This window comes from Cryptomeria japonica, chromosome 2 (assembly GCF_030272615.1).
Source record: "Cryptomeria japonica chromosome 2, Sugi_1.0, whole genome shotgun sequence".
In the NCBI taxonomy this organism is placed as follows: domain Eukaryota; kingdom Viridiplantae; phylum Streptophyta; class Pinopsida; order Cupressales; family Cupressaceae; genus Cryptomeria; species Cryptomeria japonica.
The window spans coordinates 669,915,958-669,941,615 of NC_081406.1; the positions used below are offsets into that span (position 1 = coordinate 669,915,958).

Here is a 25,658-nt window from a genome sequence, read left to right on the forward strand (position 1 = left end):
TCCCTGATTGAGGGACAGGAGCGATTTTGGCATTTTGGGTCATTCTTCTTCATGACGGCACCTCAAGTTATATTCATTTGGTAAAACATATCTCCTTGGACCTCTTCAAATCGTCAAATCATTAAAATCCTGCAAGGACAAAGCAATATTTAATTTTTAGCTCTGGTCCTTCACTGAGGGACAGGAGCGATTTTGACTCCTGGAGGCATTTCCGTGTTCGTGAAATTCTTCAATTTATATTCAACGGAAAGATCACGCCTTTCTCTACCACTTCCAATTCGAAATTCATCTTGACTCTGCAGGGACAGTGAGATATTTGAAAACGAGCTCCGGTCCTTCACTGAGGGACAGGAGCGATTTTGCTCCTACAGGCCAAAATAACATGATTTCACAAGTTTAATCAATTCACGAGGCAAAAACGAATCATTCCCAATGCCCGGGATCAAAAATAAAAAAAGTCAAAATTTGGTCAAAATTACTCAATTGGACAAAATTCACATTTCATCTTCAACACTTAGACAAATTTAAGCTCTGCACTCAAAATTCCAATTGAAAATAGACCATTTTGGCGAAATCATTGCATTCAAAATTGCATCCTACAAAAGGAAGCTCAAAAGCTCTCAAAACTGACTGGATTCTGGCCTGAAAAGACGGCAATTAAAACCCTAAGGCTTGACCCTAAATCCAGACAATTGACTGACTAACAAAACCCTAAAAGCGAAGCGAAAAGCGAGTGAAAAACGAGCAAAAAAGAGGGGGTCCCCATTTCAAATGGGGCGATGTGTGAAATGGTCACAACATCTGGCGACACCACTGAGAAATGTTGAAAAACATTTGGGAATCAATCTTTCTAGAAGAAAACTCAGAAAATCTCCCTCAACAAAACCAGGAGTTAAGAAACACTTACAAGAAGAGACCATCATATTGAGACAAAGAATCAAGTCCGCAGTTACCCATGTGTGTGCAAATGCGTTAATTCCCCTCAACAAGACAATCATGATCTTCAGGTTCCCCTATGATAAGCTACGTAGTTCGTCTAAACTCCAAAAGCATCCTGCATAGAGCCTCGCTGCCAATCAGACGTCCATAGTCCCGACGAGGTTATCGCCGCAAGCTCACGAATATTGCTCCATTGCCAGCCAGGCGTCTATAGCCCCAATGGAGTTATTCGTAAATTCCCTTTAGCCAATTTGATATTTCTTTTAGCTCATCTTTTTCCTTTTGATTTTTTTTTTTTTTTTTTTTTTTCTTTTGATACTGCTTTTCAGTTCCGTCAATTCTTTGGCTCGTGAGTAGTGAAACTCACTAGGGTTTGAGGATTGCGGTGGCGCTGAAGTTAGACTTTAGATTTTTCACTGATCACAGCTTCGCTTGGAAACCATGATGACTCGGAGATTATAAGTGTGTAAAAATATAATAACTGGAGGACAAAAATACGTGACTTCAATAAGTTAATCTACTTCAATGCAAATACGTCCTGACTCAAAGCTTTATTAAAAGAAACTCTCTTTGTATTTCCAAAAGACCTCATGATTTTCCAAATGCAACCAACAACCTAGTGGGAAGTCAGAGCGTTACATGACAAAATCACCCAATGTCAAATGGATACCCCTCAGGACAAAACAACTAACCTAAAACAAAACACCTAAACTAAGAACGAAAACAAAAGGCAAACCAAAGCGAAACGAAAAACAAACAAACGGAAAACAACGAAAACAAACTAAACTAACTATGTACAAGGGAAGGCCTTGGGCATCTTATGACTGGAAATAATGTTTGAGATATCTCCCATTGACAGGCAACGGGATGTCTTCTCCAGTTAAAGTCTGTAACCTAAATGCATTTTCTCCCAATATCTCTGAAATTTGATAAGGGCCTTTCCAAAGCTTATCAAACTTATCATGTTCTCCTCTTTTCTCATGTGCTTTGTCCCAATACAGGACGAGATCTGAGATTCGGAATGCCTTAACTCTTGCTTGTCGATCAAACCATCTCTTCACCACTCCTTGGTGTTTCGCAAAGTTTTCTAACTCTTGATCTCTCTTTTCTTCCAGGTTCATTAACTGCGTTAGTCGGGCTTGTACTGCATCAGTGTCTTCCATGTACTCCTGAATGAATCTTAAAGTCGGGATCCTGAGTTGCATGGGGAAGACTGGGTCTTGGCCATAAACCAGAAAATAAGGCGAAATGCCTAATGCGTTCTTTGTTCTGATTCTGTCTGCCCATAAGGCGAATCTTAACTGGGTGTGCCATTCTCTCAGACTTCTCTCTAGCAATTTCTTGATAACACTGAGCAAATTCTTGTTGGTGGATTCTGCTAACCCATTACCCTGAGGATAATAATTTGATGAGAACTTGAGGGTTATTCCATATTCAAAAGCCCAATTTGAGAATCTCAATGATGTGAATGCCGATCCATTGTCGCAAACCAACGCATAGGGACATCCAAACCTTGTGATTATATTTTCCTCCAAAAATTTGATTACAACTTCAGTAGAGCAAACTTTAAGTGCTTGTGCCTCTGACCATCTGGTACAATAATCTGTAACTGTGATGATGTACTTGTGTTGTGCCGAAGATGCGGGGTTAATGACACCAATAAAATCCATTCCCCATTTGGCAAATGGTCTAGCTTCAATCACTGGATTCAGTGGCATGGCAGGATTCCTTTCTCTAAAAGCTGCGACTTGACATGTATGGCAAGTCCTGATATGATTAAATGTATCTTTGAAAAGCGTAGGCCAGTAATATCCTGCTCTCAGGATCTGATGAGCTGTAGCAAGGTTGGCTCCATGTCCGGTTCCAAACTTGGAATGGAAATGTTCGATTATCTGTTTTGCTTCGTCTTTACCAACACACCTCAAATATACCCCTTCATGATTTCTGCGATATAAAACAGATCCTTGAAGCATGTAGTGCTGACACTTCATTCTTAGTGCTCTCTTCTGTGTGGGTGTCATGCGAGCAGGACATCTGTGATTAAGTAAGTATGTCACAATATCTTTGTACCATTCATCATGTGTGACGTCTTCTAATTCATAAACTTGCTGGACTAATCCTGGTCCATCAATTGCCAATGTCTGCGCCAAAGCTTGTCCTCGAACAAGTTTCATGGGCTTAATTTCAATATCAAATTCTTGGATAATGGCGACCTACTTTCCTCTTCTCTCTCCTAATTCGTTTTGCATGAGAAGAGTCTTGACTGCTACATCAGGCACAATTGCATAAATCTTGGCCCTCAGGAGGTAATGTCTGAATTTCTTAACTGCCTTTACTAATGCGTATGCTTGCTTTTCAATATTGGGGTATCTAAGTTCTGCATCTTTCAGCGGGGTGCTCATAAATGCAATTGGATTTTCATCTCTTTCTTCACTTCTCTGGGTCAGAATAGCGGCACAAGTGTAGTCAGAAGCGAAGGAATATAAATAAAAGGGCTTGAGATAATCTGGACTGATCAATACTAGTGCTTCTGAGATGGCGGTCTTTATTTCTTCAAACGCCCTTTTGGCTTGTGGAGTCCACTCAATTTTGGCGTCCTTCTTCAGCATCTCATTCAAAGGTCTGACGATCTCGGCAAATCCGGTGATGAACTTTCGGACGAAGTTGATCTTGCCGAAAAATGACTTGAGTTCTTTCTTGCTTGCTGGCAAATTGATAGTGGATATAGCCTTCACTCTTTCAGGATCAATGGATATTCCCTTTTCTGAAATGACATGTCCTAAAAGCTTTCCTTCTGTGACTCCAAATATGCATTTCTTTGGATTAAGGGAGACACCGTATCTTTTGCACCTTTGGAAGACTCTTGTCAAGTCGTCTACATGATCTTCTCTTTGCCTAGAGAAAACTGTGATGTCATCCATATATATAATAATGCATTTACCAATTAAATCTCTGAAAGCGATATCCATAGCTCTCTGGAATGTGGCCCCGGCATTTATAAGTCCAAAAGGCATCCTCTTGTAAGCAAACGTCGCCCATTTGGTGGTGAAAGCAGTCTTTAGTCGATCTTCAGGTTCGACTAGAACTTGGTTGTATCCTGAATATCCATCTAGAAAGGACATCATCTGCGATCCATTGACAATCTGCAACACTTCATCTAATGATGGTAGCGGATAATTATCTTTCTCTGATGCTCGGTTGAGATTTCTGAAATCAACACACAATCTGATTTCTCCACTTTTCTTTCTAACAGGTACCAGGTTGGCGACCCACGTCGAATGTCTTACTGGGAAGATGATCTTGGCTGTGAGTAACTTCTTCACTTCTTGGTATATCAGTGGTTCCAATAGAGGATTAACCGGTCTTTGTCTTTGCCTGAATGGCTTGCTTCCTGGCTTCAACGGGATTGTGTGAGTGATAATTGCAGTATCATAGGTCTTAAGATCTTCATAACTCCATGCGATGGCATCTGGGAAGTCCCTCATATTTTTCAGGATTCCATCTCTTTCAGTCGCTGTGCAGGACTTACCAATGAATACGTTCTTGGTTTGTATCTCATCACCTAGATTGATCGTGTCGCACATGTTTCCTTCCGAACTGTGGTTCTTCTTTTCTTTTAACTTGTCAGGATCAAAAATCCTTTCTAATTCAACCATTCCTTTTGGAATAGTGTTTGTCTTTAAATTCAGGACACCTTCAGCATCGAATTCAGCTTCACCCCCTTCATCTTCATCAATGATCTGTGTTAAGAAGACGTCCGTGTTGGTTAGGAAGTCCAAAATATGCTTGTCATCTTCGAGAACTTGAAAATTGGTAATGTTGTCTGGGACTGAAGGGACTGATACTAACTCGACCGTGAACTTCTTCAATCCTTCCATTGCTAATGGTATCAATGAACTGGCGGCCTGTGCAAGGGAATTAGCCACTTGATTCTGGTGTCTATATATAGAATTGATATTGAAAGCTTCAAAACTCTCAATGAGATCCCAGACTCGATTTCTGTACTTAGTCAATCTTTTATCGTGGCAAACATACTGCTTCCTGATTTGCCTTATAGCTATTTCTGAGTCTCCATATACTTGCAGTATTTTCGCCCCCTTTTGGATGGCTAATAATAATCCATGAATCAAGGATTCATATTCAGCTACGTTGTTGGTACAAGAGAACTGCAATCTGTGAGCGGCAAGATAAGTTTCTCCTGTTGGACTAATTAATTCGTAACCAGCTCCAGATCCTTGTTTAGATTTAGATCCGTCGAACCTTAATGTCCATATTTGATTTTCTTGTTTTTCTGTTTCTGGGCCTTCCTGACTTTCAGATGATGTATCGGATAAAACTTTATCTTCCATAGAACTCTCGGTCTCTGTAGAGCTTTGATTCTCTGAATCTTGAATTTCTTCCAGGATTAGTGTCTGCGGGGCTCTTTTGTATACTTGCTCCAATGCGGTTTGGCATAAAGCACAAGATAATTATGAGTGGACGGCATTGTGAATTCTACACCAATTTGGAAGAAGCAAATCTCGGACGGACTTCAAATTGCCAAGTTGCACACCTTGTTGGATGTTTCTATGTACGAACCTCCTGAAATTTTCGAACATGCCTTCATCTTCTTGATCGGAACCTTGATCGCTTTCGATGACCATCTCTGTAGATTCTGTTGCTTCTTGTTGAGCGTCTTCATCTTGTACGCTTTGTATCATCAAGACTTCCTCCACTTTGGGCTTGTACGTCCCCAAGTCGGAATCCAAAAACAGGACTTCGTTGTCTTCCCCATATTCAGTTATCATCAATCTCAACCTTGGAGTGCTATCAATTTTGATCTGGTTCGGGACTCCTCTCCATGGTAGCCACATGTGTGCGAAATCAGTTGACACATACCCATTCAATTTTCGCGACCAATCTCGACTTAGGAGCATTCCGTATGAATCTGGAATATCCACCACTGAAATATCTATGAAGTTCTGGACTCTTGGATCTGCGGCCAATTGCATATGTATGTTGTTCAACTCGCCCATGACTGGAACTTCTGTCTTGTCAAGCTGAGTGACTTTTCTCTTGGTAGGAGCGGGAGTTATACCTAGTCTTTGACAAACAGCCAGGGGCATCACGTTGCTTGAAGCTCCGGAATCATAAAGGCAATTGTGCAGTAATTTTCCAAAGATTCTAACTGATAACAGGAACGGGGCCGGTTCGTCTTTTCCTTGAGAAGGGCCTGAGGTCTCCTCACTTGGTTCCTGATGTTTGACTTCATTAATCTTTGAATGATTGTTCTTTGCTGGGTTCTCCTCTTTTGAGTGATTAGCTTTGTTTGTAGATTTTCCTTTCTTGACTACATCTTTCTTGATTGCGACTTCCTTTTCTGGAAGAGTCTGATTAGTAGCGAGGCCTTCCTTGATGGTGGGCTGAGTCTTTGTTAGTTTCGCCCCTTTTGAGTAATACTTTTCCTTCCAACATATCTTCCTTTTTAGCTGGGAAGGTTATGGTCTGGACCATGCATTCATTCTGTTCGGACTGCCCTTGGTCAGCGGCTTCCTCTTGGGTCACATTAATAGTGGCTTGAACATTTGACCTAGCTGTACTAGACTCACTTAGGCTATTGATCACTGCATCCTTGATTTTTGAAACTTTGAGCAACTCATAGAGTGGTAGACTCACTTTAACTCTTTTAAGTTCATCCAACACCAACGCGGCCAACCTTTTCATTTCATTACCCGCGGGAGGTGCAATATTTCTTTGTCTGTATTCTTGTGTGTTCTGCGGGTACTCCGGAATGTTGCTGGCTTGGGGATCCGGCGGAGTAGAGAAATTGTTTGGAGGGATGGACGTAGTTAGAGGTTCTTGATTCCTTTGATTTCTATGATAAACTCTTTGATTCACGCCTCCTGAAGATTGGTGAAACACCTCCTTTATTCCTTCTACCAGGACACTGTCGTTCAATGGTGGAAAATAATACTCTGAATCCTCTACAGGTCCATTTGCAGATGCAGGTGGGAATTGAGATCCTGGTGGTACCATCGGTCCATTAGCTGACTCTGGTGGAAATCTTCTATTTTGTTCTTGACCAATTTCTTGTTGTGAATATCTGCAGGTTTCAACAATCATGGCTTGACCATACTGCGTGGTTGGAACAATTTCGTATCCTGTTGTGGGAGGATTTTCAGGTGGATTAGTGGTGCGCATCTCTTGTTGGAAAATGTCGGCCGCAATCTTGAACTCAGGACACTGCAACTCAGAATGTTGGTTTGTATTGTGGAGTCTGCACCAACTGGACAAGGCTGCTTTAGCTAAAAATACTTTGCTTGTAGAAGGATTTTCTTGATTTTGCGAATTTGGTGGATTGTCCAAAGGCGTCACCACATTTCCATTGTTGGGAGCCGTATTCCAAGGTCTCCTCTGGAAGCCTTGGTTGTTATTTCCTTGATAGTTGTTTCTAAAGCCTTGATTATTATTTCCTTGGAAATTTTGATTGTGATTGATCCTTTGCATGCTTTGGAGTTGATTATTCTGGTTCCTCAGGTGGGTCACCTCAGTTGATAGCCTCTTGACTTGCTCAATCAATTCTTTCATTTCATCTTTCTCTTCTTGTGTCCTTGACGAGCTTGTGGCATTTTGCAGGTACACAGGTTGTGCGGGTGGAGCTTGAGAAATTGGAGCTCCAGGGTGAAGGACCAACTGATTTGCCGGCTGTACGCTCGGGTATGTTGCTTGCGGAATTGGATTCATGACTGGAGTTTGGTTGGCCAATGCCGTACCAACTGCCTGCATCTGGTTCGGTGCTGCGACAGGTCCCATGTGTAATAGTGGCCCAGTGATATTCTGTCCCATGTGCTTACTAACTTCAATAGCCTTTGCGTACGCCGCATTTAGATCATTCGGGGTTGGATGCGTCCTTACAAACATAGCAGTGAGATGATCTAAAGCTCCATAGTAAATTTCTCTTGGATCTGCAATGAGAGAAGGAGGACGTAGCATTGTGTATGCGCGGTGAAATCTGTTGTTGAAAGAAGTAATGGGTTCATGTTCTCTCCTTCGGACCTCAACAAATTGTCTATACAACTCAGCTGGTGTAGTTGGGATACCAAATTTGGCAATAAATGCATCTTTCATTGCGTCCCAAGTCCCGATGGAGCCTGTAGGCAAGTGAATGAACCAAAAGTATGCCTCTTCTCCCAATGAGTAGGGAAAAAGCCTACATGCCACATCTCCATATTCAATTTGTCTGTTACGAAGAAGATCCTCGAACATCTTGATATGATCTTCTGCTGTGCGATGGAAATCACTGACATTGAACTTGGAACAAAAATGCTCTGGATTCTTCGGCATATCATGATAAACTGCAAATTCCAACGGTGATGGATTGTTGACTAGCCAAGTCGCACCATTAAGTATATGAGGAGGAGGAGGAGGGGGCAGAGCCCGTTGAGCCATCGTACTCTTTGAAGCTTGAGAGTTTGAAACTGAACTTGATGAACTAGCTTGGCTTTTTGTTTGAGAAATTGCCTGGATACTGGATTGGATCGCTGCTTGTACTTGTTCTTGAAGAACTTGTGATGACTCAGGAGATTCTTCCAATCTTAATTCAAATTCTTTGGGAGTGTCCTCTCATTTGACTCGCTTCGCCTTTGAAGTGAACTGAAGTTCGCCTAGATTCTTGATGCTTGGTGTCGACCTCAATAACCTTTGATGTTTCTCGGGCGAGAAAGAACCAATGCGATCCAGCGTGAAGCCTTGCGAAGATTTATTGTGGATTCCTTTGATTGCGAAGTTCTCTAGCTATGACCCTTTGATGTTCTTCGGCTCTATCTCCTTCTTGTTCCAAGATGATTCTTACTCTGTTATACTCAACTTGACTTCTCCTTGCGTTCCACGCTACTTGATTCAATCCTGAAACGATATCTTCTTGAGTATTGCCTATCTGCAAATTTGGTTGCACTACTTGATTCAATCCTTCATGTGGCAACACCATCGTACTTCATGATCATGTTTGCAATGTATTCCTCTTCAAAATTTTAGGATTTTCGAAAACTCAGGCCCTCCTTCTAGCGCCAATTCTGTTGACGTGTATTTTGTACACCATCATACACAGAATAAAATACCTAAAGGCATCTTATCCTCTCTTGAATAAAGTCTCTAATTGCTGAAGATTCGCATGAAGGATCAGTTAGGATGACTCCAATGTTCTGGTTAGTAGGGTCTCTACGTGTGGATAAGCTCCAGCGGTATGATGTGATTTGCTGTGTCCTCAAGGGGCCTTACACTCCGAAAATCTTACTAAACTAAAGAAGCTTTTCAAAAATAACAAAAGGATAGGGTTTGCAAGAGGTCTAATCTAATCTAACCCTAAGAATGACTTCATGTGGACAAGACTTGGCAAGATTCTACCAACTTCAATTTCGCCATAAAATAACAACTCAATTGAAATTGATGCGATCTTCTAAGGTAACAAATGATTTTCAATACATCAAAGATCAAAGACACTACCACGAAGGTACATATCCACGATACAATAATGATTGAAGGTTAAGTGATTCAAATATCTCCAGTTGACCACGCAAGGTGTTCCTACAATCAGCAAGAAGCTAGTGGTATGGAAAGCGAATCCTACCAAAGATCAAGTCTCACACTATGTCCTTCAAATTAACACACTACTTTGATTGAGCATGATTCAAATGAATTGAACAACCATGAAGATAACCAAGAAAGTTGCAACAAAACACCATAACTTCAATATTTCATTGATTTCAAAGTCATCATGTACAACAATTGCTTGAATTCCTTTCCTCAAACTCAATCTTGCTACAAAATAAATTGCTTCTAAACTCTAATCTTTCTAATACATCAAACTCTCTCTCTAATCTCTTAACTATCTCTATTTTTCTATATCAAATGAAATGAAAATGAGGGTATAAATAGCATCCTCAATTACAATGAATGGTCCAGATTGAAAGCAGATCAACGGTCAAGATCATGACACCTAAACCCTAATTAGGGTTTGTTACAAATGGCCTCCTTTTTACTGAACAATATTAAATGCATAGCCAAATATTAAATTCGGCACAAAAACCTAGGAGACATAAACCAATGACAATTAAGGTGCCATGTCATCTATAACAACCTCTCATCTAGAATCTTATTCCCTTTCCAATTCTCTTTTTTAGCATATGCAATGAATCTTGATACGATTCCTTCGATCTCTGCAATTGGAATCTCGGGAAGATTCTTCATACTTTCTTCCAAGTGGATGACCTGATCAAATGCATCTAGAAGAGCTGCGTCCCATGAAGATTCAAGTTCCTTTGTTCTTTCAATCAGGAGCATGGTGGCAAACATTTGATCATATTGCTCGTCTGTGATATTAGTGTCCTTGCAAAAGATGACCTTGATTCTATCCTCTAATTCTTGCATATCCACATCTGTCTCAACTTCGATCCTCCTGCCAAGAATGGTACGTAGTACCTCAAATACTCTGTCCTGGATCGGGTTGATCACCTCCTCAACATGACTGCATCTAGTACTGATGTCCTCGAAGAGAACTTCCTTCATCTGGAGTAAGGTGGACCACTGAAGTAAACTGTGAGATCCTCCATCCATGATCTTTTCTTGCGCTAAGACCTTCCTTGATGTGTGTCTAATTACTTTCAAGACAGGAATGATAACATCTTTGGTATGAGCAAATGCGGCTACTGTTATCATCAAATTGTGGATTATCTCAAGAACCTGGATAGCTTGATGAATAGTCTTCATCATCCTTGTTACAAATTCTACGGCAACTGTATGAGATTTATCCATCCAAGTACTCGTACGCTGGACCATATTCTTGAATCTTTCTGCCTCATTAATTGATTGAAGGGGAAGTGCCCGCACTGGTGATCTAGCTGGATCCTGACGTCCCAAAGGTTCATTGAGATGACTGAAATACGTCCTCCATGCACCGACCTCTCTCTCAAGCTTTCTATTCTTCTCCATTTCTTCTCTAAGCTTGTCCTTCAATGCCTCAAAGGAATCTGTGGCATCATCTAGTGTCTGCTCGGCTGTGGATGGACCTAGCTCAAATGTCTCTATATCATATTCCTCTGCTAAGATCTCACCTTCGTACTTGTCTACTGCCGGTGTAGCTATCTGTAATTTTCTGGATCCAGTCTCATCTCTAATCATCTTGGACATCTTGGTAGCCTTTCTCTTCTCTGTTACTTCGTGTGAACGTCCAACAAGGCTCTCTAGATCGATTATATTATCTTCGTCCTCTATCACGATCACCTTGGTTAATCTTTCCTTCAACCAATCTGGGATGGCTGATCTTGTCTCTTTGACCTGTATTTCCTTATGCACTATTTCTTCTTCTCTGTGAGGAGATGTTACTTCGTCATTATCTTCTTTATCTTCATCTAGCTCATAATCCTGGAGAGATCCACCTGGTGACCTTTGCGGTACCTGTCCTTCTTCCTGCCTATCGTTCTGTACCATCGACTCCATAGACTCCTCCACTTGAAATGTTCTCTTCTCTGGTCTAGAAGAAGTACCGGATGAACGATCTCGGTTGGCCTCTTGCTTCTTCTTGGAAGATTCCCTCTTTCCAGGTCTCTCTTTCCTCTTCGAACCTCTTGGATGGAGATTGCCTTCACTTGCACTTCGAAGGTTACCTTCATTTGTATTTCTGGGATTAGGATTACCTTCGCTCACACTAGCTCCACCTTCGGCTGGTTTCTCTTCCAAGGTGAAAGTCATAGTTATGCCTTGCTCTCTCAACTTCTGATGCTGCACATCAACCCATCTGCGAGTACAAGACAAGACTGGAGCCATCAAAGCATCTAAATCCACGACCTCGGGCTCATTCCAATCTAACCTTACTGATTTACTCTCTCGATCATAGGATGACTGGATATGTCTGCCACTGTCCTGAGCTTGGTCGGCCACTCTGTAAATCCTGCATTTCCTGATGAAATCCAAAGGCAATCTAGAATGCATTTTTCGTTTCACTTCAAGATCATCTAAGAGATTCATCATAAAATCTTCTATTTGGTACTCATGCTTAAACTTTCTATCGACTGTCTCTTCTAAATATCCATGTGGATCAAAGCTTTCTCTCAAAGCAAAGGATGAAAAAGAATACAAGGCTAACTCGTTCTCTGCGTCATCCATGGCTAAAGCATTAGGACATACCTCAACTGAATTACCCAAAATGATAGGTACCGGAACTCCATTCCCATGTCTGTGTCTGAATGCCTTCGCATAAGCTGCCAACTGTCTTGTTACCTCAAGTAACACAATTCTGTCTGTCGGATATCTTGGCAACATGTATGGAGGTGAAGGACATCCATGTACTCTGATATAAGTAAACTTCGGAAATTGGATAAACCAAGCACCATACCTTTTTATTAATTTCTGTGCCTCCTGAGATAATCTGTTGTGAATACCACCCTGCAACGTCCTTGTGATGTTCATCGTGAAGGTATCATTAACTAGCTTGTAGTTGCTTCCTGGCGGATGATGCAAGTGGACATAGGAATCACAAACCCTGACCTCGCCGGGTCCTCTTCCAATCACTCCTCTATGAGGTAGTCCTGCGTACTCGAAACTCCTGATCAAGGCATAGATGACGTATGAAACCAGTTCTTAGGCAAGCATCTGGATCATCTTCGTACGTTGACCTGGCTCCTTCTATGCTCTTGTATATCATGTCTCTGTGCTCTGGAAGATGGAAAGCTTCACTTATAGCTTCCTCTGAAAGGTACGCCAAAGTGTTTCCTTCATTGGATACGATCGTTCTGGATTGAGGATCATAATGACGAGCACACTCGATCATCAACTCATGACACTGAACTGCTGGAGGGAAGCTGGCCGCCTTAATGATGCCACTTTCAATTATCCTCCAGGCGACAGGTGATGGCTTGCCAATGTAAGGGACATCTCGAAACTTCTTTGTGCTGAAGTTGCCCAAGTTAGTATCTCCAATGTTGCTCCACTTCGACACGATCTTGGTCTCCACTTCTTCGGTCTTCTGATCTTCCTTCATGAGAGCTGGACGACTGGTGGATGCTCCCGCCTTAGGGGTCGCCATACCTACACAACATTTCACAATAAGAAACTAGATTTTGCAATGCATAACTAGATTAGATTAAAGATTAATTTTTTAGGAAACTTCATGATAAGTCCTTGAGTTATCATTTCCTAAAAACAATTGAGCAACTGGAATTCAAAATTTCGAAATTCAAAATTTAGGCTATGACGATCAACAATTCAAAATTAAAACAATAAAACCAATATCGCCATACCTCAGTAGAGAGCTACCTCTAGAATGCAAAATATATAGATTCGCCTAGGCAAAATTAATGCTAGATAGTTTTAACGTGATCTCCTCTTCAAAATAGCAACTTCGCCACCTTTGGGATGTCCTTGACGTGATCTTCCAATGTCTTTGACAAGTTCGCACAAATGAAACTAAGGTTCACACCCCCTTTGATGATACTTCACACCACCTTGCTTGAAACGAAATTCGCTCTCTCTAAACACAATTCGCACTTTCCTTTGTCTTCCTCAAATCGCACTTGAATGTGGATGATAAAATGATAATGTGAAAATGAAAATCTTCACCAACCTTTATAAGCGCTCACACCTCAATTACCACTAGGCCGACCTTGGTAAAATTAGGCAATTAAAAATGATTTTTTAAATAAATAACAAGGCCGACTTCCATAAACCAAGCGCTCTATTTGATTTTAAATTAATAATTAATAATTAATTATTAAATGCCATCGTTTATCATTTAATAAATTCGATTTTTTACAAGGCCAAAATAATTAATTAATATTTTGCGCTATATTTTAAATGCTATTTTAATTGAATTTTCAAACTTTATCGATTTTAGCATTTAAATAAATTCAACAAATGCTTGTTAGCGCCAAAATTTGAAAATGGAGAAATGCAAACCTCATCGCCCTGGTCCCTAACTGAGGGACAGGAGCGATCTAGCAACTTGGTCTCGATCCTTGTGCTTTTGACGTTCAAAATCTTCATCCCTACGTTGAAGTTGGCATTTTTGCTAGGATTTTCAAACTTGAGTGACTTGCTTGTGCGAAGGAGTGCCTCTAGATGTGATATCGCCCTGGTTCCTTGGAGAGGGACAGGAGCGAACTTCATAGTTTCTCCTTGATCTTGCTTTTTAAATCTCAAATCTCCATCATAAGGCGAACAATAATGTTATTTCTTCATTCCATGCTTGTCTCACTTGACTTCTACAAGGCGTATTTGATGTTGGGAGGATTATCGCCCTGGTCCCTTGGCGAGGGACAGGAGCGATCCTTGTGCTCTAATCAACATTCTTTGTAGTTAACCTTTAACTTCTCGCTCATTGCCTTCCAAACGACGATCTTGATCTTGTGCGACCTTGTTTTGACATGCTTTTGAAGGAAAATGAAGGATTTAATGAAAATCGCTCTGGTCCTTGCCTGAAGGATAGGAGCGATATAGCTTCCTTGGCTCAATTGATAGTCGTTTGACGTTTGAAACCTTTGTATATCATTTTCTTAAGATACCTTAGACCCTTTACCACCTCGCACAACCTTGACTTAACGTGATTTTTGAGAGATTTGGCCAATATGGTAAATATCGCTCTGGTCCCTGCTTGAGGGACAGGAGCGAACTTTAAGGTTTTGAGCTCATGCTTGCTTTTAACAACTTGCCACTGCTTTCATTGCATAAAATGAAGTCCTTTGGTCCTTCTTGGCCACTTGATACGCGATCAACTTTCAAAATCTAAGCCCTTATGAAAATTTCGCTCTGGTCCCTGACTGAGGGACAGGAGCGAACTAGGGTATATAATGAAAATTTTCCATCATCTTAACTTGTAATTGTCTTCAAAGTGCAAAACGATGTCCTTTACTCTCTTTCAATCATTCAAAATGTGAATAGCAACCCAAATTTAGCCTCATTTGAATACTTTCGCTCTGGTCCTTGCTTGAGGGACAGGAGCGAACTGGGTGTCTTGGTGTAATTCCTTCAACATTGGCGACCTTGGATACTTCGTTCTTCATTAAGATGCCTTAAAACGTCCTCACCACCTTGTACTTCGTCTTGGAGTGTCTTGAACTTGGAGGAAAAGGCAATATAACCATCATATCGCCCTGGTCCCTGACTGAGGGACAGGAGCGATCTTGCTCTTGTAGGCTTCATCTCACTTTGCTAACTTCAAAAATTATCTTCAATGGTCTCGTAGTGCTCCGCTTCACTCATCCATGCCTTGGAATTTGCTCTTACTTGGCAAGAAATTTGTTTAAGGTAAAATCGTTCTGGTCCCTGACTGAGGGACAGGAGCGAACTTAGGCATTTGGGTCCTTTGTAGATGTTTTATAATCTTCAATTTGTCTTCAACGGGTTCAATTCACCTCCTTTCTTGCCATCAAACTTAAAACTTGCTTGATCTTTGCCTAAGACATGCCTTATGAAGAATTTCGCTCTGGTCCCTGGGAGAGGGACGGGAGCTACAATGGATTTCGCCCTGGTCCCTGACTGAGGGACAGGAGCGATTTTGGCATTCTAGTCCACTTTTCTTTGTGTTTGGCCTTCAAATTATATTCATCTGGTAAAATGCACTCCCTTGGATCTCTCCAAATCGTCAAGTTGTTAAAATCTTGCAAGGACAAAGCAATATTTGATTTTGAGCTCCGGTCCTTCACTGAGGGACAGGAGCGATTTTGCTTCCTGAGGCATTTCCGTGTTCGTGAAATTCTTCAATTTATATTCAACGGAAAAATCACGCCTTTCTTTACCATTTCCATCCGAAAAATCATCTTGACCCTGCAGGGACAGTAAGATTTTTGAAAACGAGCTCCGGTCCTTCACTGAGGGACAAGAGCGATTTTGCTCGTACAGGCCAAAATATCATGATTTCACAAGTTTAATCATTTCTGAAGGCAAAAACAAATCATTTCCAATGCCCGGGATCAAATATCAAAAAACTCAAAATTTAGGTCAAAATTACTCAATTGAATAAAATTCACATTTTCATCATCAACACTTAGACAAATTAAGACTCTGCACTCAAAATTCCAATTGAAAATAGACCATTCTGGCGAATTCACTTCATTCAAAATTGCCTCCTACAAAAGGAAGCTTAAAAAGCTCTCAAGATTGACTGGACTCTGGCCTGAAAAGACAGTAATGGAAACCCTAAGGCTTGACCCTAAATCCAGACAACTGACGAACTACCAAAACCCTAAAAAGCAAAGCGAAAGGCGAGCAAAAAACGAGCAAAAAGAGGGGGTCCCCATTTTAAATGGGGCGATGTGTGAAATGGTCACAACAGCGCCTCATTTTGGGGATTTAAATTTAAAAACTCTCTCTCTCTCTCTCTCTCTCTCTCTCTCTCTCTCTCTCTCTCTCTCTATATATATATATATATATATATATATGTTGTCCTCATTTTTGTTTCCAAAAATGAAGGACCACTACATAAAATTTTTGTGAAAAAATGAAAAATTTTACTCTATGGTATGCTTCCCGAGGCAGAATTTCGACTAATCTTGGATTGGCTTAATCCTCAGTCCATCCTCGAACTACGTTTTGAATGTCGTCAAATTCTGGGTTTGTTTGCTATGTCTTTCCTTCAATTTCGGGTTTTAAAATCCCGACTGCAGGTGGAGAATTTTCTTCAAACTGCAATTTTTAATGATGTTCATTGTTTTGGTCTTTGTAGGGGAGTTTTCAGCTTATTACATGTGCACTTTTATTAAAAATTGTTACTTGTAATTTGTTTTAAATTTCCCTTTTATTGTTTTTTGGTATTTTTTAGTTAAAATAGGGATTTTTTGGCTAAATTACAAGTAAACTTGTAGTTCTCTCCAAAAACCCCTACTTTAATGGTTTTTACATGTAATAGGGATTTTAAACCCTCGTTACATGTGTGCAAGCAATTCTAACTTGTTGTAGGGATTTTATTTCCCCTTTACAAGTAATTAAAACGTGCAGTTCTCTCCCAAAAACCCAATTTTACACATAAAGTGCATTTTTAACAATTTTTAAACTTGCAGTTTGTTCCAAAAAACCCGAATTTGCTTTCTAAGTGAAAAAGTGCAATTTTAAACTTGTCTTTCTCTCCAAAAAACCCGAATTTGGCTTTGTAAGTGAAAAAGTGAAAATTAGAACTTGTCATATGTTCTAAAAAACCCGATTTTCACATACTTATGCATTTCGAACTTGTTCTTGTCTCCCAAAAACCCGATTTTCAGTTGGAAGCAAATTTGTTGAAATTTTCAATCGATTTTCTTGGAGATCTTCTAGGAAGGAGAGGCGTTTTGGTTTCTACCCTATTCTTATGCATTTGAAACCACTTGTCACGCCATTTGGGGTTTGCATTTAGTGGTTTTTGCTTCAAATCAGCAACCACGTGTTTCCAAAACGCCACATTTTGGGGGACCAAATCTTCATCAAGTTGCAATCTCCTAGTTTGTTTTTGCCTCTCATGCCAAGGCGTTGAGGGTTAAGGAGGTTCCAAGCATTTTCCAAGCCATTCTACACTCATTTGCTGCCACGTTTTTTCATATAAGGTGTTTTTTGCAAAACGTGGCAAGGCTTTAGTATTGCGGTTGGTCTCTATTTATTGATTTATCTTCTTCATTCCAAAGATTGTTGCATTTTTGGAGAAGCATTTTCAGTTTGAAGAAAGGTATGTTCTCTTTCCTTTCTTTCCTTCATTTTATTATTTTCTTGTTTTTTTAGTTTTCTTTCTTAGTTGCATTTTTGGAAATATGTTGTTCTTCCCCCAAAAATCGGTTTTTTTGAGAGAGATCTTCCCCTTGGTATGCAATTTTTGAATTGCATCGTTCTTCCCAAAATTCCCTCTTTATTTCTATTCGGGATTTTTAATCCTGATTACAAGTTCGCTGGAAATTCTTGTTCTTCCCTTACGGTTAAGGAATTTAACCATTTTTGGTTAAAATTCCAAGTTGAAAAGATGTGAAATATCCCTCCCTTTCAAATTCGGGTTTTAAAAACCGGATTACATGTTGAAGAGTTCTTCCCATTTTCATGAAAATGACATTCCCGGATTTTCCCATTTCTATCCATTCATTTTTCCCATATCCGTACTTTCCATTTCCGTCATTTTCTGCAAGTCAAATTCTCATTTTCCATCCATTTCTCCATTTGCAAATTTACAAGTGTACTTGCATTCGGGTTTTAAAACCTCGATTGCATGTATGTTCTTTCCAACTTGTATACTTGCGAAAATTTCCCCAAGATCCGAAATTGGTCAAAGTCAAGATTTTCCCATTTCCATATATTTCCCCTCTTCCTCTCACAAAATCGTGAAGTTCAAGAGTCGAAGTTTTTCCTATTTGGAGAAGGAAGAATGATATTTGCAGCTGACTATGATGTCGCCTTAACTTTTTTAAGTCTTCATCACAGTATTCCAAGTTCACAATCAATGTTAGATTTGCCGGCATCTCCAGTTTCAAAAAAGATGAAGTACAAATATGACAAATATCAGAATGAGGTAGCACCTTCCCAGGTTTCTTCTCCTTTGGATCGTATTAGAGATACAAAAATAGGGCACGTGGATATGTCGGAATTCATCAAGAGGGTAGAAGATCCATAGGATAATAACTTGCAGCGGCTGTTGGACAACCATATCCACCATGCATCATCTTTTCCGGTGGCTACATTAGAACCTGAATTTGTTCTTGCCTGCGCCCATCATTTTGACAAAGAGTCAAGAGTCATAAAAAATGATGATGGCGAAGCTATAATCCGTCTTGATGCAAATACGATCGAGAAGGTCTTCAGAATACCTCTTGCATTTGTTTACATGGAAATCTCCAAAGAAAGTGCAACAGAGTATTATGTGAAGAGGGAAAAAGATTGCAAGCGACATATCAATAGGTGGATCCAAGAGCCACGAGCCTTCTTCTCAAGGTGGGCTAAGTTGCATCGCTGCGATTTCAAATGGGAGATAGGAGACACCATAACTCTTCTCAGCAGGATGATGGGCCTTGAGCATTCCAATGTCTTTGAGCCATGGATGTACCAGTTCATCAGGTTCATAAGGCAGTCTCATCACATTTCATGGGGAGAAGTCATCAACGATGCCTTGTGCGAACATCTTGCAGCAGTTCCTACCACCATGACCTTCTTCATGAATTCATATTTGGTATATTTGGCAGCATCACTTAGACACTTTCCAGGTCTTTCTACCAAAGGTGATCGCTCACTTATACCAGTCTGGAAATATTATGACCAGTTGCCGTTGAGACCCAACAAACTGCATTTCAGAAGAGTCCAAGATGCATTCTTCGGATATTTCATGTGTCAGTTTGACAGAACTCTTAGAAACAAAAGAGTATCAGATGAGGCATGGGAAAGGGTATGCGAATATGGATGTTTGTTTCTGCAGTTTCCCACCTTCACCTATATGAGGATTGGATGCTATGGTGGTCAGCCATATATGCTTCCCAGATACCCAACTGATAAGATCATTCTTATGGAGTTGGGAAGATAGATCATGGCTGTCCACACTTTTTAGTTTGCTAGGCACAAGGTTGGAATGGGGATCTCTACCACAAATCCACTAAAAATTGGTTGGTATTCCCTTGTCACATCTGTGAAAGCTAAGGCCATGGAGACTGAACTGTAGGAAATCAAGCTCCAAAGGTTTAAACCTAGAGTTGATTTCGATTACAGGGGTATGAAGGAGAAGATCAAGAAATCCTTTGTGCATGTGCATCGCATTGAGGACATCTGGGTAGATCTCCGCATAGAAGCCGAAGTTCTAAAGATTGATTACTGCAGGCTCACAGTTGAGCAAATTGTTGATTTGAACTTGGTGGATATCCCACAAGAGATGATTGATGATGGGCACATACTTGATCCTGAATACATTTCTCGGAGGGTTGAGGAAGCCCCACTTCCTTTGATCCAATGGTCGCACAAAGAGTGCATATCCATCCTTGAGAGATTTCAGCCTATCTTGGCCAACACCAACGCATGGCTGAAAAGTAATGCTGTTAGACTTATAAAAATCAAGGTTGGTAAAGAAGATGATTCTACGGGGCCTCTTGGACAAAAGTCTGAGATTCAGGTTGACAACAAGGAGGGTGCATCATCTTCGGGCACAAGGATCAAGTTGCGAGTCAGTTGTGCAGTAGTGCTTCCTCCTGAGGAGACGACAGCTCGTGGGAAGGAAAAATCACGATTTCATGTTCAGGTGATTGATCTAGATAATCTAGAAGAAGGGCAGCAATCTGATGATGCTCCTAAGTCTCTAGTTTCAGACTCGCCTCATGAGATCATTTCTCCAGTGACACTGCTTTCTCCTCCTGATTTGCTTGTGGATGAGTCTCCTCAGAATGCTATTCCCATTTCAGCATATGAGCCATCTCCTGATCCTCAACAAGAGAGTGCGTTGGAAGTTTCTAAGGATATTCCTACTTGCATCCAGTTATCAGAAATTGATACTTCCACTTCTGGTTTTGAAGAATTCACGAGGCAATCTTCATGCCCATTGGTAACTGAGCAAACTGTGGTCGCTATCCAAACAAATATTCCTCCCAGGATGACCACGACGATTCAAATAGAAACTGCTTCTCCTTTGCCTACGGCTGCTACTAGAGGGGAGTTGATGACTTTGCCTCCATGGCTTAGTTCTTTTACTTCGAAAAGGAAGAAGCAAGAAATTTTACCTGATGCCTTTGATTACTAGCAATTGAAACAGTCCAGATCCAAAGTTGCTAAGAAGGCCAAGACTATCTCCAGGGTAACTGTTGATAGTAATAAGATAAAGGTAGCTGAAATTGTGGAACCTATTGCAGATAAGCCACTTGAGGAAATGTTAGCTGCCGATTATAAGGCTACAAGGATAGAGTTGGGCAAACAGACGCATGAGGTCATTAAACATGATGCTCAGTTTTCTGTTGCTTCGCTGGTGCAAAGGTGTGATGAGCTTCTAGCAAAGAAAAACAAGCTAGAAGATGAAAATCGACAACTTATGGCAGCTGTTCATAAAATCACAAAACCAACTGCTGAAGGGAGTAACTCCATAGGTTCTTTTGGTTCCCAAGAATCAATTCGTGGAGTGGAAAGGGCTGCTCAAAAGGACAAGCACTGGATTCTTGGGTTGATCAGCTTCATGATCTATGTGCACAGGTAATGAAAGACATTTTTCAGATGATGTCTAAGTTAGAAACCATTGAGGAGAAACTGGATCAGACTTCTAATACTTTCAAAAAGAATTTGGAAAGTGTTGAAGAAAGTTTGACAATCTGGCGTACTATGCCCAAACAACAGCTGAGTGTTTTGCAGGAGCATGCCATCATCTCTTCTAGGGTCATGTACTTAGAATTTGAAGAGCTCCTGGAAAACAAAACCCTTGTTCTTAAATCCCTCATTGAGGAGATCGATGATGCAAAGCGATTTCAGGGTGAAGTTTTCCGAGATATTGTCTCACATTGTGAAAGGGCCTCTTGCAACATAGTAAGTCAGGATGGAGAGCTGATTCCAGAAGAAGAAGTTCTTGCTGATTTACAGATGAAGATTCATAATGAATGGAGGAGCGAACAATTCTCGGCTGCTTCAATTCAGATGTTGATGAAACACCGAGTCTTTTTGCACGAAATCCAGTCTATCCTGGATAAAAACAACTCTGCGCTCCTCCGGTGTCATGACACTATTGTGAAGACCATGGTTGTTGCCAAGAACACCCATGAACCGAATCCCGAGGAACTACAAACGAGCATCCAGAAATTTCAAGGAATTGTGTCTTCACAAAATGCAACTTAAGTGTTTTTCAACACTTAGTTGTATTTTTCCACTTTTGTAATCTTTAGTTGTTTTTTTGTTTTGACAAGTTGCATGTAAAAGTACTTTTTGTAAAAACAAGTTACACATTACTTGCACTTTTGTAATTACATGTAAGACAACTACAAGTTGTGTCCAATTAGGACTGTAGTTGGAATAAGTCTTAGTTAGCTATTGAATAAGTCTTGGTGGTTGAGGGAATCTCTCAAGTTAGTTAGGATCCTCCCACCTTTTTCTCAAGGCTCCTCTTCTATAAATACTTGAGGGGTCTATTGTAATTTTTATCTTTTGGAAAGCAAGTAAAAACTCTGCCAAATTTACAGCAAAGAAGTCTTTGAGCTTTCATGTGTAAATTCGAGAATTGAAAGGAATAGAAGGAAATTGCTCAAGCTTTGAGTCTTTGTGCTACATTCTTGAGTTAGTGTTCTATATTATCTTTCTTGCGAGTGTTCCTAAAGAGCTTAATCACTTCTGATTTGCAGTCTTTGTGCTGCAAGTAGTTGAGTTTAATATAGATTAAATTAAATATATTGTTGAGAGAAGCTGCAAGTTTTTGTGCTTTCACTTGTTCTTAAGAGAATTTAGGAATAGGTTCTGTGAGAAATAGCTGTAAGTCTTTGCGCTTATACTACTTCCCATTATTTAAAGTAGAAAAGAATAGTGTTTTTCCAGTCTTTGAGCTATCATAACTCGTTCTTTATAGCATTAGTATAGAAAAGGGTAGATAGGACTTCACATAATCAAGTCTTTGGGCTTGATATTGCTGTCCTGTCCCAAAGGAAGTGACGGAAGTCTTTGCGCTTTCAGGAAACTTCATTTCCTTTCTCTCATTTCATTTGAAAGTGGTTACTGCTGTTCATATTCAATCACTATCCTTTTCTATGAAGAGAAAAGAAAAGGATATTGTCTTTCTTGAAAGAAGAAGAAAGATTGCTGGCCCATCCTATTTTATTTTCAAAGTTGTAGTTAGATAGGGGGAACCTTCCCTTAATTAGGAGAGTTTTTACTCATGTGCTGTAGTTGAAACGACAATTTTGTATATTTCCTCAAGTGTACAAAATTTTCAACCAACAATGATATAATCAGCATTACTTATACATATGATTTTATGAGATTACTCCGACCGAAGCTATAAATCATCAACAGTAAAACTTGCCTTAGAGTTGAAAACTACAAATTTAAAGCAAAAATTTGTAGGGGTTGTCAATTTTTGAAAATTCAAAAATTAGGACAACATACTGATATTGTCGTTCTCCAACAAAACAAACTGTAGTAACGCAAAAAGAAGGAAAAGGAAGGACTTACAAGATTCATAAAAGTCCTTATCAGCTTTCTTCATCAGCAGTCTGAAGCCCCGTCAGTTTTGGACATGCACTGCTAAATTAGTACACTGTGTATTACTAGCACAACACCAACCTCACCAATAAAAGTGAAGCCATTGATGATATCTTGACCTCTGAGGCTTGAAAGCTGCAACTCCAGGAAGAAATTGAGAAATTCAGAATGCTGTTGCAAAAGAGGCGGCCATAACAAAATGTTTCTGATGAGATGAATTCAAACCCACTCCTAAGGGTTCAAACACAGGCTAGAAAAGTGAATGGAACATTGCTGCCAGTAAGTCCTTGGTGGAGAATCTGGGAGATTTTGTTGGTTACTATCCTATCATTCTACAATCTTACTAAGATCTTTTCTTATTAGCATGTTACTTTTCCTTTCGGGCTGTTTTAATATACTGTAATTTCTTATGGTCTTAGATGTTTCCTTTATCGTTGTGTAATGTCATCGTGTTACTTATTTCGTTCACCTCTGATGTAATCACTCCTTTTGGTTCAGGCTTGTCTTCACACCCTTTAACAAGCCTCAATGGACTATGGCATTCTGTAAAAGCAGTCCCTTTTGTCAATATAATTCAGGCTTTTATCAAAGACCTTCACAATTAAATTGTTTTGTTGATTGTGCCTAACAACAGTTCTGACGTCTTTATGAAACAGAAACCTTAGTGTAAGGTCAATCTAGAACAATATTTTCCAGAAGAAATTGTTGGTTTTGTTGATTTTGATACAAGAAGATTGTTAATTATACTTTTATAAAATTGTCCTAGTGATGAGAATAATCTTTCTTCAATATTTGTTTTTTGTTGTGATTTTTTCACCTTTCTTAAGGGATTTGTTTATTTCTTAAATGCTCTGATATAAATTTATGATCTTCGGTAAATAGAGTAATGAATCTACATTTTTTTTAATTATTGCAATGTCGTGTTACTAGGTAGTGAAATATAACATTGCCATTTTGTTCATTGTCTTTATAGGTTGTTGGAGAAAACTGAAGAAGAGGTACTTATAATTTATACTATAAATGACTTTGTACTGTTTATTCTTTATATGTATAGGCATTTATAAATTATTTTATTTGTAGAAATTTGTAACATGTAATTAAAAACGTAGGAGTGCAAGCCAATTCTGTTTTCGAATTTCTAATTCTACAAGATTGAATCAAAATGAAATCAAGGTATGCATACTGTTGTAAACATACAGAATGTTTTGTGCCGAGTCAAATTGTAAGCCATTTTTCAGTCATTTCTTGTTCATAAGTCATATTTGAGTTCTTGTTCCCTAAATTGTAAATGTCATTGTCTTTAAGTCAGCCAAACACCTTTGTGGGTGTGTAAGAAAGGAGTATTTCAACTGCATCAAACAAGATCAATGCAACAAATTTGGATACAAGGAAAATTAGTGAGGTGCCAAAGTAAAGAATTGAATGTCAAAGGTGCTGGAGCGTTTCTTGATGAAACAAAGGTACCTAAGGGCAGTTTCAACATTGAAGAAAAGGGTGTGACTGATTTGGAGCATACCAAAGTAGGAATATATTATATTGGGAAGGCAAAATCACAAATGAAAAAATGACACCCAAATGCTTGGCTACGGCCCTAAGGGGTCCATTGTCTTGTTGGGATCCAAAAATCAGTTAGGTCATAAAATGCATGCACTATTCACTGTTATTGATGAATCATATCACTTAGTGACGAAAAACACTTTTTCACTTAAAGTGGCAAATGGCAATGAAGAACTATCATGAATAAAGTGATTTTTCTATGCTTAAATGCTTGGAGGTACCTAGGTTGAGTTAAATGTTAGAATGGTAAAGTGAAGACATAGCAATAAATGTTGCCAACAACTTTGTGCAACCCAATTATGATGCAAATGTATGTTATATTGTCAATGAAAAATCATGTTAGAAGTGCTCTTAAGTGAATAATGGTGGCCCTAATGACTTGAGTGTCAAGATGTCAATGCAAAATTAGACCAAAAGTGCTCTCCCAAGCCTAGGTGCACTTGTATAGGTATGAATGCCAAATTGTCAACTTGAAATTGATTCAAAATTGCATAAGTTGCCGCTAGCATGCCCAAGCCTCCTAGTGTCAATGAGAGATTAGATAAAAATGCACTAGAGGCTGTAGGCATGCCCATGAAGATCTCGATGTTAAGTTGTCAATGAAAAAGTAGATCAAAAAAGACTCTTAAGTGATTGAGCACACCTAGAAGGGTCCCAGTGTCAAAGTGTCCGATTGTAAATGGAAGGAAAAAGTGCATTTTTCTCTCAAGCACACTCCTAGACATTTAGATGCTAAGATGCAAACACAAAAACATAAGATGAAGTGCTTCCAAGTTCCCTAGGTGCACCTAAGAGAGGTTGGTTGTGGAAAAGTAGGTTAGGAACAGAAGTGAAGATTTTCATCTTTAGAACTCCAAAGGACACCATTGAAGTAAGCTTTTGCAACAGTTTTTTGGTTGTTAACAATAGACTCTTCAAGATCTGTCACAATTGTCCAAGGATCAACACTTGCCTCCTTTTTCCTAGCATCTAAATTAATCATTGGATCTTCATCATGGACAAGGTGACAGACACTAACACTGAATTTCACAAGTTTTTTGCAA

General features: G+C 39.7%; 1 protein-coding gene across 2 annotated transcripts in view; it reads left to right on the top strand.

Moving 5' to 3' along the window:
- Nucleotides 1–25,658, top strand: part of LOC131034024 (uncharacterized) — a 110,336-nt gene that overhangs the window by 52,595 nt on the left and 32,083 nt on the right. For both annotated transcript variants that reach the window (XM_057965366.2, XM_057965365.2), the window contains exon 7: nucleotides 24,032–24,056. In XM_057965366.2, coding sequence (XP_057821349.2) covers nucleotides 24,032–24,056 — 25 coding nt within the window. The remainder of the gene's footprint in view (nucleotides 1–24,031; nucleotides 24,057–25,658) is intronic.